Source organism: Ornithodoros turicata, unplaced genomic scaffold, assembly GCF_037126465.1.
Source record: "Ornithodoros turicata isolate Travis unplaced genomic scaffold, ASM3712646v1 Chromosome11, whole genome shotgun sequence".
Classification (NCBI taxonomy): domain Eukaryota; kingdom Metazoa; phylum Arthropoda; class Arachnida; order Ixodida; family Argasidae; genus Ornithodoros; species Ornithodoros turicata.
The window spans coordinates 347423-362932 of NW_026999295.1; the positions used below are offsets into that span (position 1 = coordinate 347423).

The window sequence follows — 15510 nt, forward strand, 5'->3', positions numbered from 1 at the left end:
ATGCACGTCAACATCGGAAGGACCACTGGGATTGATGGTGGAGATTTTGAGGTTTGCTAACGAAAAATTGAAATACACTAGACCAGATGTAATTGTAATCATTGCAATAGGCATTGCATTAATCAAGAAAGCAATCAGATCAACTTATCATATACAAGCAGTCTATATCGCACAATTCATTACGGATTTGTTGAAATTACACCTAACGGTTGAAATGGAAAGTACATAAAAAATCTTATCACGTGATATATTCCACCCTAGAACCTCTACACATTCATTTTATTCTACCAGTCAAGGATGTCGAATGAACAGAAGTTCAATATTGTCGTGTAAGGTCTGATGTGTCACCACTTATTGAAACTCAACAAACATGTCAACTGCGGTGGACCACCCGACGATTTCCATCTAATACTGTCTTGTACGCCATTCGAGAGCCTTCATACAAAGAAAGGAAACATCAATAAGAGATTGTGCAAGTTCGACGCAACAGTGCAAGTTGTTGAAGCAATACAAACACGGCGACAACATATCACCTGCGTTAATCAACGCTGGATTCAAGCGCCCAATAATCAGAATAAACTACTTGATGTCTTCGGAATTCATCAATCAAGACAACAAACGGAAACTTCAGAGTTTGGAATCGAATTGTAATTTATCGAAATAAACATGTGTATAATTGAAATAATAATTATATTCTTTGTCATCATTATAATGTATTCTACGCATCGCAACAAAAAACACTTTGCATTTGGCATGGCTAAATTGAACAGTGATCGCTAAGAAAATGAATATTCCACACTGTGTGTAAGAATTCTCACATGGAATGAGCACTGGCAATCAAAGAGATTTTACACGACCATACTCTATACAACACCGACACCCGTAGGAAAGAATTGTACAAGAATCGCTAATTGAAATTTAGAGGCTTGATACATCAGTCTATGATTACAAAAAAGGATCAATAATCTTTTGCGAAAGTTTATTTCATGAATTAAATTCCACAGTGCATATATATTTCTCAATCAATTGCACTAGCCCAGACGTTGTAAAAGAATAAGAAAAGGCGTCTTTGACAAGCAACCCGATTGGAGTGCGGAACAAATATTTTTGTCAAAACAGTTATCCATTTGTGTGTCTGGATAGGAAAAAGGAGCTGTCCAAGATAGGGCAAAACGGGAAATAAGGCAAGATAACTGATCGCGGCGGGATAAGCCAAAGCGTTCGCGACACAGTGTCATCAACTTTTACAACTACATTCGGGTTCAGTGCCTGCGAGATAATACGAATATTCTCAGATGCCACAATGCAAACGAAGAATTTTACGAGAATGACGTGCAGGCCAAGTCTACATTTATAATCACGTAATCTTCGTAACACACGGCACACAAACGTATATGAAATAATTTCCAAGTGGCAATCAGATTTTGGGAGAAGCGGATCACACAACCGCCATCAGAAGTGCTTAACCAATGTACAATGAAGATGAGCGTTATGCATAAACACAATGGAAGATATGTTATATTAATTATAATAAACAGATCAGCGCAGGTCACACATAAACATAGATCCAATTCACAAAATATACTCGAGATTTCCCATAGCCATACAGAAAAACTATCATATTATTTTAGTGCCATAGCATCCGGGCACTACAAATCGAAAGGGCATACTTTAATTTTAGAAGATTTTTGCTCATAACATTGTAAAACGCAAACTCAACATTAAAGATCATTTTCTTTTTTAAATTTTCAAAGCCAAAACTGCGGGCTATTTCTTGCATTGTTTAAAAGATATAGATTAAAAAGTTCTGCATATAGTCACACATACTATACAATATATTTGATTGCGGCTTAAATGCTAAAATTTATCGATTCACATTCAGGAGAAGTGGTGACTACCACACATCACTAAGAGTTTAACTAAAATTTGAACAGATGTTGCGAGTTACGATCAGTGTTGTAGAATGTGTAATTTCACAATACGCAAGCTTGAGTTTGTTCACTTTGACGAGCACTCTTTCATGATGACAGAGAATTTAATCGAATGGATTGATATTTTCTATATTCTCTATATCATAATGTGAATTCTCTGTGTCGTGGATATTAAAAGTTACGCATATTTTCCGAACGAAATTTACTTAAAACTTGAAGAAAGGGTCACCCGCGTCGGGTGTCGGTGTTGTATAGAGTATGGTCGTGTAAAATCTCTTTGATTACCAGTGCTCATTCCATGTGAGAATTCTTACACACAGTGTGGAATATTCGTTTCCTTGGCGATCACTGTTCTCAGTCTAGCCATGCCAAATGCAAAGTGTTTTTCGTTGCGATGCGTAGAATACATTACAATGATGACAAAGAATATAATTATTATTTCAATTATACACATGTTTATTTCGATAAATTACAATTCTATTCCAAACTCTGAAGTTTCCGATTGTTGTCTTGATTGATGAATTCCGAAGACGTCAAGTAGTTTATTCTGATTATTGGGCGCTTGAATCCAGCATTGGTTAACGCAGGTGATATGTTGTCGCCGTGTTTGTATTGCTTCAACAACTTGCACTTTGTTGCGACAAACTTGCACAATCTCTTATTGATGTTTCCTTTCTTTGTATGAAGGTTCTTGAATGGCGTACAAGACAGTATTAGATGGAAATCGTCCGGTGGTACCCGCAGTTGACATGTTTGTTGAGTTTCAATAAGTGATGATACATCAGACCTTACACGACAATATTGAACTTCTGTTCATTCGACATCCTTGACTGGTAGAATAAAATAAACGTGTAGAGGTTCTAGGGTGGAATATATCACGTGATAAGATTTTTTATGTACTTTCCATTTCAACCGTTAGGTGTAATTTCAAGAAATCCGTAATGAATCGTGCGATATAGACTGCTTGTATATGATAATTTGATCTGATTGCTTTCTTGATTAATGCAATGCCCATTGCAATGATTACAATTACATCTGGTCTAGTGTATTTCAATTTTTCGTTAGCAAACCTCAAAAACTCCACCATCAATCCCAGTGGTCCTTCCGATGTTGACGTGCATATATTTTTATAACTATTGTCGATTCGGCATACAAGTTCTCGCATCTTGAATTCTATAATTTGCACCATATCTCCGAATACGACCATGTCTAGGAGGTATTGAAATGCAGCGATAATTGAATCGTTTCGAGGCTCCTCCTTTTCGAAGCAGCTTTTTATCACGTCCTCCTATGACCTATGGTAACAAGTACAAAATCCGTCCATCTCTTCAATGTATAGCAATTGTCTGTTCTGTTTTGTAGTGTGCCTCGACATTTAATTAAATCATATCGGTGCTAATTTTATTTATTAAAATTTTATTATCAGGTTTAGAATGTTCCACCTGCCGTGAGAATTATGAAAATCAATCTACAAAGAGATGTGATGAGTAAGAAAAACGCGAGCTTTAAACACGCTAGAAACATCCCTTCCCTAACTTGACTTGCAGGAGCGAGTTTATGGTACCAAGACCATTGTAGAATTCCCCTACTCCCTGCGGGCGTAACCTTAACAAAAGTGTATGGGAGGCCAGATTCCCCCTCTCACTTCGAATCCACTAGTGGGTCTTGAATGAAAAAGACGTGTTTCTGTGATGTATTTGCGCGCGTGGTTAGGAAAATGTTTGTCTAAATTAATTACTGCTTTGACTTTGTTTCAGATGATCACTCGATTGATATTAATAAAAATATTCTACTAGATGGGAATGTATTTTTGAGCTGTGTGCGTTGATTTCCGCTATAGAAAGATTTAACAAAAATATGCATTTCGGATGAGTTGTTTGTTTGTGGCTTCTGCGTGTAGAAATTACTGTTGCAAAGTTATCATAAAATGATGTAATTAAATTTATTTCTTATTTCGAAATAGTATTGTTTCTATCATTTAATAAACTTGACTTTCTCTCTTTGCTCCAGATGTTCACCCGAATGATATTTTGTGAGTTTGAATAATGTATGCATGATAGTTGTGTCTGATCTGAAATACATTAAAATGCAGCGTTTCTCGTTTGGTATTGTTTGCGCCGATAATATTTCTCGTTTGCTTAGATAATGTTTCTCTAAAAACCAGTTTGCACTGATATTGACGTCTATTCCTAGATTTTTTGCGTGCTATTGTTTGTTGATAGAATTCTTATTGTGTTCTTGAGAATCGAGTAATTCCAATGTCTATTTGCGATCAATAAAAAATTTCGTCTCTGTACACCAGTCCTGAGAATATTTCCTCTTGGAGGAAAGAATGTGAAAAAGAGAGAGGGTTTCCCCACCCCATAGATTGACAACAGATTCTTCGCTTTGGGGTGTTTAGAGGGAGAGAGTGACTCCAACGGTCTCGAGTGTGGTTGTACTGTGTAAAGCATAGCTGTGCTGCATGTTTGGATACTTCTGTCAAGGTAATGTTTATAGTGCCTGAGTAGGAGGAAAATTCTATATTGTTAGGTCGCAAAGTTGATTTTATGATAGTTCAAAAGATATATTATTTCCATTTCAATTTGTAAAGTTTGATAGTTTGTTTCGCTATTATTTTCCTGTGTGTTGTTTACATGTTGGCAGATGCGCCGTTTAGAGTGTTTCTCTGCTATTGATCCGTGCATGTTTCTCGTTTTGATAGATTGTTTTTCAATTAGTTATCCTTTGTGTACCTCTTATTTGCTTTGGTGCATTTGTTTGGTTCTCTATTAGCTGTTGATCGTGTTTTTTATTATTTCCTCGTGTGTGTGCTATTCTTTACATATTGGCAGATGCGCCGTTTAGAGTGTTCCTCTGCTATTCATCCGTGCATGTTTCTCGTTTTGATAGATTATTTTTCAATTATTTTCCTATCTGTTGTTTACACGTTGGCTAGATGCGCAGTTTAGAGTGTTTCTCTGCTATTCATTCGTGCATGTCTCTCGTTTTGTTAGATTGTTCTTCAACTATTTATCCTTTGTGTACCTCTTGTTTACGTGTTGGATTTTGCTCTCTATTAGCTGTTGATCTTGTTTCAATAATATTTTCCTGTCTGTTGTTTACACGTTGGCAGATGCACCGTTTGGAGTGTTTCTCTGCTATTCAGCGTTAGCTCTGTGCTGTATTAAATTATTCATCATGTGCCGTTCAAAGCGTTTCTCTGCTATTCATCCGTGCATGTTTATCGTTTTGATAGATTATTTTTCATTTATTTTCCTGCATATGTCGGTTGTTTATGTGATGGGTTTTGGTTCTCTATTAGCTGTTGATCGTGTTTCTCATTATTTCCGTATGCCTATGTTGTTTACTTAATAAGAAAATGATTAATTGTGTAATGTTGGAATAATCAACTTATCTTCCCTATTGCGGTCGAAAATGTTCATAACTGTCAGGCGTACGCCTCCCGTCTTCAACAAATCAGGGCAGATATTATTAGAGCTGATTGTTGGCTAGGAGCGTGCTATGGGGTGAAGTTCATTTTTTAATATATTTTCTCTGTTGAATTCATAAAACAAAGTAAGGTTTGTAGTGTCTCTTAGAATGAAAATTGTATGGGGTTCGACTAGATTAAGTCACGGGGATGATTTTATGATAGTTAAAATGATAGATTATTCTCCTCCTCTGTTGTTTTGATTAAGAATATCTTCTTTGGTTGATGTAATGTTATAGATTTTATTTCCTCTTGTGTTCGTGTCATTCTTGTCCCATGGTCTTCCAGGTTCTCTGGTGTCCGCAATTGACTACATCTATCGGCACTTGTAATTAAAGCTCCACTATGGTGGTCACGTATAATAATGTTGGACTTTTTATATTAAAACTTTTAATTGTGATTGTAATCATGTTGATTAAAAATATATTCTTTGATTAAATGTATCATAATGAAATATTAGCTGTTGTGCATGAAGTTACGTACATCTGACAGAACTTTGTAATTAAAACTCCGCGAGGATGCTCATGTTAGACTTTTTATAATAGAACTTTTAATTGTGATGCTAATCGTATTGATTAAAAAATATATTCTTTGATGAAAATGTGCTACTCCTTCTGCTTAATTGAAAGCTTGCGTGATTATCACTAATAACAAAATGTGATACCCCTTCAATGCTATTGCATCAGATTTTTTTGGCTAAGTTTTTCTCCTTCACACAGAGTCATAACATAATTCTCGACACTAATGACTTTAATAAATATATTTTCACTTGTACTTTTGTGTATGGCTATCCTTTTGATGTAAACTGGCTACTACGCACCTGTTGTAGCGGGAAAAAATTGCGATTGAAGTCGGCACAGATTGAAAAATGGCGAAAGAAGTCGGCCCAGGCTGAAAAAAATTGAGCGGGTAAGCGTGCACGCAGCCCTCCGGCCACGCTCCGCCCACAGGTAAGAGCCTCCACCCGAGCGCCGCCTACCGCGCGCTGGGAAAAATACGCGAAAAAAGTCGGCGCAGACGCGACGGTGGCGCTGCCCTGGTGGCAATGTTGTAGTCCTATCCCCTCCCTATACTACTGGTTAAGGCTTGCCTGTGAAGTCGCTCCCTCTGTTGAAATAGCATTCGTCCGACCGTGTGCTCGTGGTCTCGCGGTTGTCGTGAGTCTGACAAGCACATTTTTGCAAGATGACCCTGGGTCATTCCACGCCAAACGTCCCAGAGGTGACGCTCGACCATCATCGATTTTATTTTAAAAAATCACACTTATTTATTAGCACGAGAAAACACTATGCTGAATGTTTTAGCCGCGTGAAAAAATTATTTGTCTAAGAATGTACATTTAAAAGAATCGGAATTGACTCTGACCACCCATGTACGAAACAAATAGTAGCGCGAAAATCAGGATCAGATCTCGAATACTTTTGCGCTGCGGCAAGGAAGAAAAGTTGGTCTACGTGTCTGGAAACTCAAAATGTTCTCATGACTCACCGTATGCGATGCCACAGGTGTGCTAAAAGCGAATCGAACCTCAACTTTTGCTATTTTTTCGCCCCAACACTTCGAGTAACGATGTTAAAAAAATATTTTAATCTACGAGATATCGATGAGCTTAGAAATTTTCGTTCACTAGCAAGGACGATAAATGGGTGAAAAAAGACGCGAACTCATGCCGAACTCGAAAATATGACAAATTCACCCTGAAATATAAAAAATGGTGGACAACAGAAAAACATGTGGCAAGTGCTAGAATATACTATCATGTTTTGCCCTGTTTGCACGCGTATATCTCCCGAGTCTTAAAAGATACTGCAGCGAATTTTTTAATGCTTTAGTATGCCTACAGGCCAGCAGTTCAAGCGCAAATTTTGGCGCGCAGGAGCAACGCTCTATGGCGCTAAATGGCGAACATGCTCTCTCGTGCGGTTTTGTTCCAACTTCGACGCGTGATTTCTCTGACTGTAGATATTCCTCATTACTCTATTTGGTATCACTTCACTCAGCTTTTAATGCTCTTTCATCTGGTATACATATCGTGCGTATACCCCCTACAGGTATCTGTTGAAAGAGGCAAATGTTAAGGTATATTTAAAATAAAAAAAAAGGATTTTGAGCGTCCGTTTCTCGAAAAGGCCAATTTTTATTTCTTTTATATTTTGCCAGGGCATGGCCCGATGTTAGACCTTCCATCTTACATTAAAATATTCTGCTTCAAAAGGCGTGCACTGGCGATTAGCACGTTAAAACGCGGCCCTAGTCTGCGTGCGTTTTTGTCGGAGCTCGGCTGCCGGTACCGTGGAATGGCGGGCCTCCTGTCGATGTCGTACAAGAAAGGGACAACTTTGTGTAATCAGAAGTGGTAGTTTATGTCGATATATTTACACGACTGCGAAAAAGCAGTATTTTGCAATGACAGCGACAAATGATCTCACTAATTTTCTATGAAAATGTCACTCTTCTGCCCTCACTGTCCACTGTACTAGCTATAAATGTTTCTCGGCCTAGGCTTTCCGGTGTCTTGCTTTGCCACGCATGCGAACCCTCTATGCCACTTTGATGCCGTATAGGTTTACCCATTTTTTCTTTTGCATTGTAAAAGAAGCCACGTCCTCAGCCCGTACATGGAGTAAATGCACGCGCGTTAGGTGTTTTGGCAAGCACGTCACATCACATGTTGTGACTCTAAGAATACGAGATGACATCTCGCTCGATTGAACGTAAGTTAGGTGTCATGGCATGATGCTTGATTCTTGTCACACCGATCCTGTCACACGCACTTTTGTCGTGGCCTGTTCCTGAACAGCCATATCCCGTTCACAAAAGTAGATTTGGAGAGCTCATACAGCCTATGCCGATTTTTAAAATGGCTCGCCGCTCCATCTGACACGTAACTCATTAGCTGCAAGAGGAACATTCTCGTCAAGACATTCTTCAATAGCTATGGGAGCTAACAGTGACTGTGCTGAATCATGACAAAAGTCTTTGCTCACCACACTAAAACTGTGTGTTTCCGTGCCACACATGTGAATATGGAAATCTGTTTCCAGCAGTGGCACGCTTGTATTTTGCTAAGCATGGCTACTGTCCAGTTTTGAGCGAAATCGAAGTGCATTAGGTGCGTCTCCCGTATGGCTCTTGTCTGAATGTATCTAATGTCACTATGACAGATGCGAGAACCAGCCCACTTCCCTAGCTCTGAGAAGGAATGTACTGCTGCAAGTTCAGCACACACACGCATTTCGTGCCAAAAACCCTCTGCATAACTTAAAAATATCGTAAAATGAAGTAAAGCAAGCTTAGCAGGAACTTGCGGGAACCCTGAAAAAAAAAAGCAATTCATAACTCGATATTTATTTGTGCAGTATTGGTATCACCGTGTACGGAGCTTGCAAGAGTGAGGTTTTACCTTCGCTGACCATTAACTTTGACCTAGCCTTTGAAATACGGCTTTACGGCGACGTCGGATTTCATTATGATGCTTTGTTGGAAATCACTAACTCCCAGAAGTGAATTATTTCTTCAGCAGGACGTCAAAAGTTTGCCTACGAATAGCTCAGGTAAGGCTAAGGCCAGACAACCTTGCTCAAACAAAGGGAGCATCGACACGAGGCCCGCCATCCCGCGGTAGAGGGAGCCGGGCTCTGACATGTACGCACGCAGACTAGGGCCGCGTTTTAACGTGCTAATCGCCAGTGTACGCCTTTTGAAGCAGAATTTTTTTAACGTAAGATGGAAAGTCTAACATCGGGCCATGCCCTGGCAAAATATAAAAGAAATAAAAATGGGCCTTTTCGAGAAACGGACGCTCAAAATCCTTGTTTTTTTAAATATACCTTGACATTTGCCTGTCTCAGCAGATACCTGTAGGGGGTACACGCACGATATATATACCAGATGGAAGAGCATTAAAAGCTGAGTGAAGTGATACCAAATAGGGTAGTGAGGAACATCTACAGTGAGAGAAATCACGCGTCGAAGCTGGAACAAAACCGCACGAGAGAGCATGTTCGCCATTTTTTATATCACAGAGCGTTGCTCCTGCGCGCCAAAATTTGCACTCGGACTGCTGACCTGTAGGCATACTACACCATACAAAAATCTGACTGCAGTATCTTTTAAGACTCGGGAGATATACGCGTGCAAACACGGCAAAACTGAAACACTCGAATTCAGGGCCGGATTTTCTGGATTTTTTTGCGTGATAAATATTTCGTATAAATTATTCATTTTACCGCTGTTGGTAATCATGTACAATGAGCTTCTAAATATAAACAAATAATGAAAATCCAAGAGGGATAAGGTGCACCTACTGATTGCATTTCTATGACCTATGCTATGCCCTAACTCTTCAGACACCCGAAACAACATCTCTAAGTGTTGCAACATGTGATCTGCTTTTTCTTTTGAGTCTGCATGGTGTGCAACCACATGGCTACTGGAACGCTCGCGTGCATGTTTTGGTGCTACGGTGCCCATTAAAAACAAAATCCAGATGTTAGACATGAAATGCAGTTGTTTGTAGCGTACCATACAACGCAGCATGACATAGGAGATTGTGATTCAAAGACAGCATCTGGAAAGTGCACAGAATCCCACAAAAAGTTTAAAATGTGATTGGTATTTTCCTTGACGTCGCTCGTCGTGTTTGTCGACGGTGTTACACATTGATAAATCGTACGTAAGACTTGTTCCATAGCATTGCGCAGTTTCTCAAATACATAGCATGCTTTTTTCCTCCAAAAATAAAACGTTGTCGGCATGTTCTTGGTGAAACTGCTTTCGAAGCGTCAATCTATTTCCTGAAAATAATTGACCCTACACTGGACAAGCGCTGTAAACGGGATAACGCAGACGCGACTTGGTACACATTGTTCGAGCACACAAAACGCAAACGGCGAATTCCAGTCACAACATCGCACAGAGCTTCGTTCACGAAGGAGTTCGCAGCTGCTGCACTGTTTACTCATCGCGGAACCAATGGAACATGGATGTCCGGAATCTTCAAGCATAGATAGGTGAAGCCATGAGAAGGCGAAGCTGGAATCCACTGACAAGTACGAAGGCGCGTACATATCGCAATGTCCGTTCGAGTGCATCTATACCTCATCTACATGGCTGTGGCCATGTGTGCTTCGGAATGAATTAACTGTTTGTTTGTTTTTACATGGTACTGTACCGGACTGAGAGAATGAAGGTGCATTTTGGGGAGAGTTGGATGCGGGCTTTCAGAATATCACAACATTTCGACTATTTGAGATATAAGCTGATTTATTTTCAGCTGACCTTTAAGGAGACGTGATAAAGATAAAGTGAATTCGCGTCCTGCTGGCGTTAGCCGTAGAAAGAGGGTGGGTCTCACATCACAGAGACATAATAGTGGCCTATCTGAATGTGTCGTTAGAGGAAACTGTGGAAACATCTACGTGGAGCAACCTAGGAAATAAAAGCCACGTTTGTCTTTCGAAGAAAACTCTGTATGACTTGTGTGTGTTACGACGACAATTTAACATCCGACTGGATGAATTTCTGAGCGAGGGGCTAACGAAACCGGAAGCTGATCCTTCCGTTTATTTGAACCGCGAGGAAGAAATTATCGTAGGAGTATATGTTGATGAGATTCTTATTTTGACTTAACGCGAGGAGAAGGTCAAACCTTTCACAAGACACATCGGAAGGCAAGCCACGTTTTGTCTTTAAGAGTTCATAACAGGTAACCTGTAGTGCATGAAGTGACCGTAGCCGCGGGAACTGAAGTCGGTCAGGACATGGGGAACGACAACGCTCCCAAACCTTTAATGGCAGAACAGCAAGCGTCTTCAGCACGAGACACGGGACGTGCAGATTACTGTACAGAAGAAAAAGGACAAACTATCCAACAGCCCGCTGGAAGCAATACATTGCCATAAACAACTCTAACCTAACATATTGACCATATTATGAACCTGGCCTACTCAAAGAGATGCTACCACCGTGGCGATGGAATCTTAGTTTTATGTATTCTGTCGTTCCTTCTTTGACAGAAGAACGCAATGATCTGATGCTTGATCCAGAGGTTCACGTCGTCTTCGATTCGACATATGTGAAGCAGTACAACTACAATACGACTGATATTATCGTTTACTTCGGAGCCGCCCTGAATTCTGTGAGTAACTTGGAATGCGCTTCATAAACATTTTGCGCGAACACTAACGGAAACAGCTGTGCAGCCTGTATTGATGATTTAAGGAGCGTTTTAGCTGCGGTCAACCAAACGGCTACATTACATTTTAAAGTGCCAATTTTATCTCACAACAACACGTTCAGTGGAGTGCGATACGACTGAGTGTCATGTTTCAGAGTTGTTTGAGTTATTTATGTTTCCCTTCTCTTTCAGATTAATCTGCGATATAAAACAATCAAGTCAATAAAAGTAAGAATCCATGTGATTGGGTTCACGTTTAATTCCCACGTAAGTTAACTTGGTCCTTGTCATAATAACCGTTTTCCACGTAGAAGTGTGAAAAGCTAACGTAATGTCGTGTGTTTTCTGACCCAAAAATAGGTTCGCGATGAGCCATACATACGGCGAATCCGGGGTACTACGGTAGGCGACTTTACCTCAACACTGTACAGCTTTGGGAACCATTACAGGGTCAAGCAGCCAGAGTTGTACGAGCAAGTGGATATGATGGCATTGATTACAGGGTGCGTATAGGCCGCTATGCCGCCCAAAACTGGGCAAATTTCTCGGCCATGACATGATACCGACCGACGCAAACGAAGGCGCTGCGAGAAATGTTTAGGACAGGGTCTCCCCACCGCAACTCATTGCGCAAGTAGCAGAGTCATGCGCTATATAGCTGTAACTCCTTTTTTATTCAAAAAAATTAAAATTTTAAAACAAAGAGATGCTTTCCCGAATTATCCTTATTGAAGATACCTTATACTAAGTCACGCGTGTTTATTTTAATCTGTTTCCGTGGCTCTACTTTCCACACGAGTGTAACGCGCGTTCATTTGGGGTGAGTTCAGGTACCATCGCTATTTTCGAAAAAATAGACTGCGGGACTCCGATACGCCAAGCACAGCTGGAGTACTGAGCACGCGCAATGAGACCACTTACCCGAGCAAACGCTTGCGTACCCGAGTCTCATGCTGCCAAATTATCCCTGAATGTGATAGTCAATAACAGCGATTTCGCGTGAAAATTTTCGGTGCTTAATATCGTTTAATATGCAGTTTTACTAGAATATTAGCCCTTATTAATACACACAAACAAACACACATACACGCAAAAAATTCCTAATACAAAACCATTTTTTGGCTGTTTAACGTGGAGTGAAACATAGCTATCGTCACGTCTACAAACTGTTTGACTGTTTGATTTGTGCAGGAGAGACCTGTGTGCCATACAGAACAACAGGATCGTATGCAACGTGTACGGTGCGTGGTCATGTTTATTTATTATCATCTCTCTCTATACAGCACATGTTTCCTGTGACACCATGATTAGTACAGCTTCGTCCAACCCTATCTTAAACACGTCGAGGGCCTTCGGAGCAACAGGGGCGACACCCTAGCGGTACTAAGTGGAATTATGGGGTGAGAACGTTGAGGGTTGTCCTGCTAGGGTTGTCCTGCCGAGACGAGCACCCCTGTGACAAGGGTGCTCGTCTCGGCACTTCGAACGGGCGGTGACTCTTTTGTGGACAGCTGTTATCTACTCACCGTTAGTCTGCTTTCGATATTTTTGCGGGTGATTGCGATCTCTTATATCTGATTAACGATTAGCAGCTATGTCAACAAAAATGTCACTGGCATGGGATTCAGTGGCATCACATTAGTTGTTATGAAAAAAAAACGGAATTAAAGCAATGGGACAATAATAAATGCGAATGCATGGCAGCTTTATTCAGTTGCTTAGCGCACTACGTTATGCGCCATGTTGTATCACATGTTTGCGATGGCTTTTCGATGTTCTGCATAGATTTCTGTTGAAGGAACTCCTGTTGGGGACCAATGGAAACCTTTGGTGTCTTACGCATACATGAACATAACCACGGCAAGTGTTCCGTAAGAGCAGAAATAAAATGATACGACAGAGATGGAATAATGGATAGTGCTTGTGAAGGAAGTGATTAATGGATCGTTTACAATTAATTTCCAGTAGATGCTGCTTCAAGAATAGAGGAAGTCTTTTATGCGCGTGAAATCATCTTGGTTTGTTGTGAATTGTTGCATCTGAATGCACGAAGCCTTTCCCATGCAGTCAACAGAAAGAAAACGAGAATTTTGACACAAGTGGTCGCTTCACAGCGATATCAGATGGCACAAGCTCGCGTAGTCACGCGTAGTCGTCTTGGATGGACGTTCAGTCTTAGATCCCCCCCCCCCCCCCACTAACGCAATCATACGGCTGGCCGAAATCGTCCTTAATGCTAATGCTTTTGAGTTTAATGGGGCTGTGTACAGGCAGAAATGTGGTGTTGCCATGGGTACCAAAATGGGCCCGCCTTTTGCAAATCTCTTTATGGGTTTTGTTGAAGAACGTTTCTTCACCTACTAAGATAAGCCCAAACCTGAATTCTTCAGACGTTACATCGACGATATCTTTGGTTTTACAAGCATGCTATCACTCACAGAGGTCCAACAGTTTATAGATTCGTTTAACAACTTCCATCCTGATTTGAGATTCACGCACGAAATTTCTCAGAAGGCGGTTATCTTTCTTGACCTTACTATATCAGCTGCGTCCTCCACGCTACAAACCACTATCTATTATAAAGAGACAGATTCGCACAATTATCTCTCTTATTCTTCATGCCACCCACGGCATGTTAAAGACGCTATCCCCTTTTCCCAATTTCTACGGCTCCGCCGCATCTGGAGTGCTGATTCTGACTTCAAGGATCAGCTGTCCAGAATGAAACGTTTTTTCATTGCCCGCGGATATCCCTCACATCTTCGTGATAGAGCATCAGCCCGAGCACCAGCCATCACCAGGTCTGCGGCTCTTAATCCTTCATCATCCAAAAAAAGGTCACACTTCCCCTTGTAGTTGGATTCCACCCTGCCATCCCTCCCTTAATGGGCCAAATCAAATCTGGTGCAGATGACCTCTTCACTTCTGAACACGTTTCTGCGAATATTATCATTTCCTATAGACGGCTCCCCAACTTGAGGTATCCTAGTCCATAGCTGCCTAAAGTCTGCCCATGCACAAAATGGAACTTTCGCTTGCCAGGCACCCATTGCCTCACACGTACTCATGTGGGCCCGAACCACCAGCGCCTTAATAGTTCCAATGGCCCGGTACATTAATACGTCTGGTCGTTACACATGCAAAACCACTAACGTAGTCTACGCTATCTTCTGCTCGATATGTCCCAACATTCTCTATATAGGTGAAACGGAACGAAAGCTTCATGAGAGTTTCCAGGAACACCGTCGGCTCGTATATTTACAAATTTCTGGAGGTATCAGCAACCACCACATAACCTTGGTTTCTGAACATTTCTCTAGTCTCGGCCACACTATTGATAACATTCGTGTTATTGTTCTCGGCTCCGGTTTCCATTCCGCAAACGCGCGAAAACGGGAAGATAGTCGCCTGATACATTATCTGAACACTACCCATCCAACGGGCAAGAACGAAAGACTCGTTTCTAATCAACTGTCGACAGGTGTTACACATGCTGCCCTATTTAACATGTTCACCTGCAGCCCTCTAGCGGGCGGGGCAGTATGTTTAACATCCTCCGGCACTATTTTCCTGTTCCTCCTCTTTTCTAATGAAGAGCATCCGCTCGAAACGTTAAGTATAGTTTCCCCCTTTTCCCCCTTTTTAAGTACACCAGTCCCGGTTGTTACTCCTCGCGTAGTTACTACAAGCAGACTGAAGCGATGTGTTCGTAAAAACCATGATCGCCCGTTCGAAGCAGAGCGCCAGGGCTCAGACGGGTACCCCCGTGATGCTAGTAGGACAGCCCTCAACGCTCTCCCCAGATAATTCCAGTTAGAGCCGCTAGGGTGCCGTCCCTCTTGCTCCGCAGGCCGGTGCAGTGTTCAAGGTAATGTTGGACAAAGGTCTACATATTGAACCATTCAGAGAAGGGATGACCTTATATTTCC

General features: G+C 41.1%; 1 protein-coding gene across 1 annotated transcript in view; it reads left to right on the forward strand.

Annotated features, from left to right (window-relative positions):
• LOC135371437 (venom metalloproteinase antarease-like TserMP_B) overlaps positions 1-15510 on the forward strand; it is a 148548-nt gene that overhangs the window by 95159 nt on the left and 37879 nt on the right. Inside the window, exons 6-9 of the mRNA XM_064605490.1 lie at positions 11421-11542; positions 11774-11848; positions 11942-12084; positions 12773-12822. Coding sequence (XP_064461560.1) covers positions 11421-11542; positions 11774-11848; positions 11942-12084; positions 12773-12822 — 390 coding nt within the window. The remainder of the gene's footprint in view (positions 1-11420; positions 11543-11773; positions 11849-11941; positions 12085-12772; positions 12823-15510) is intronic.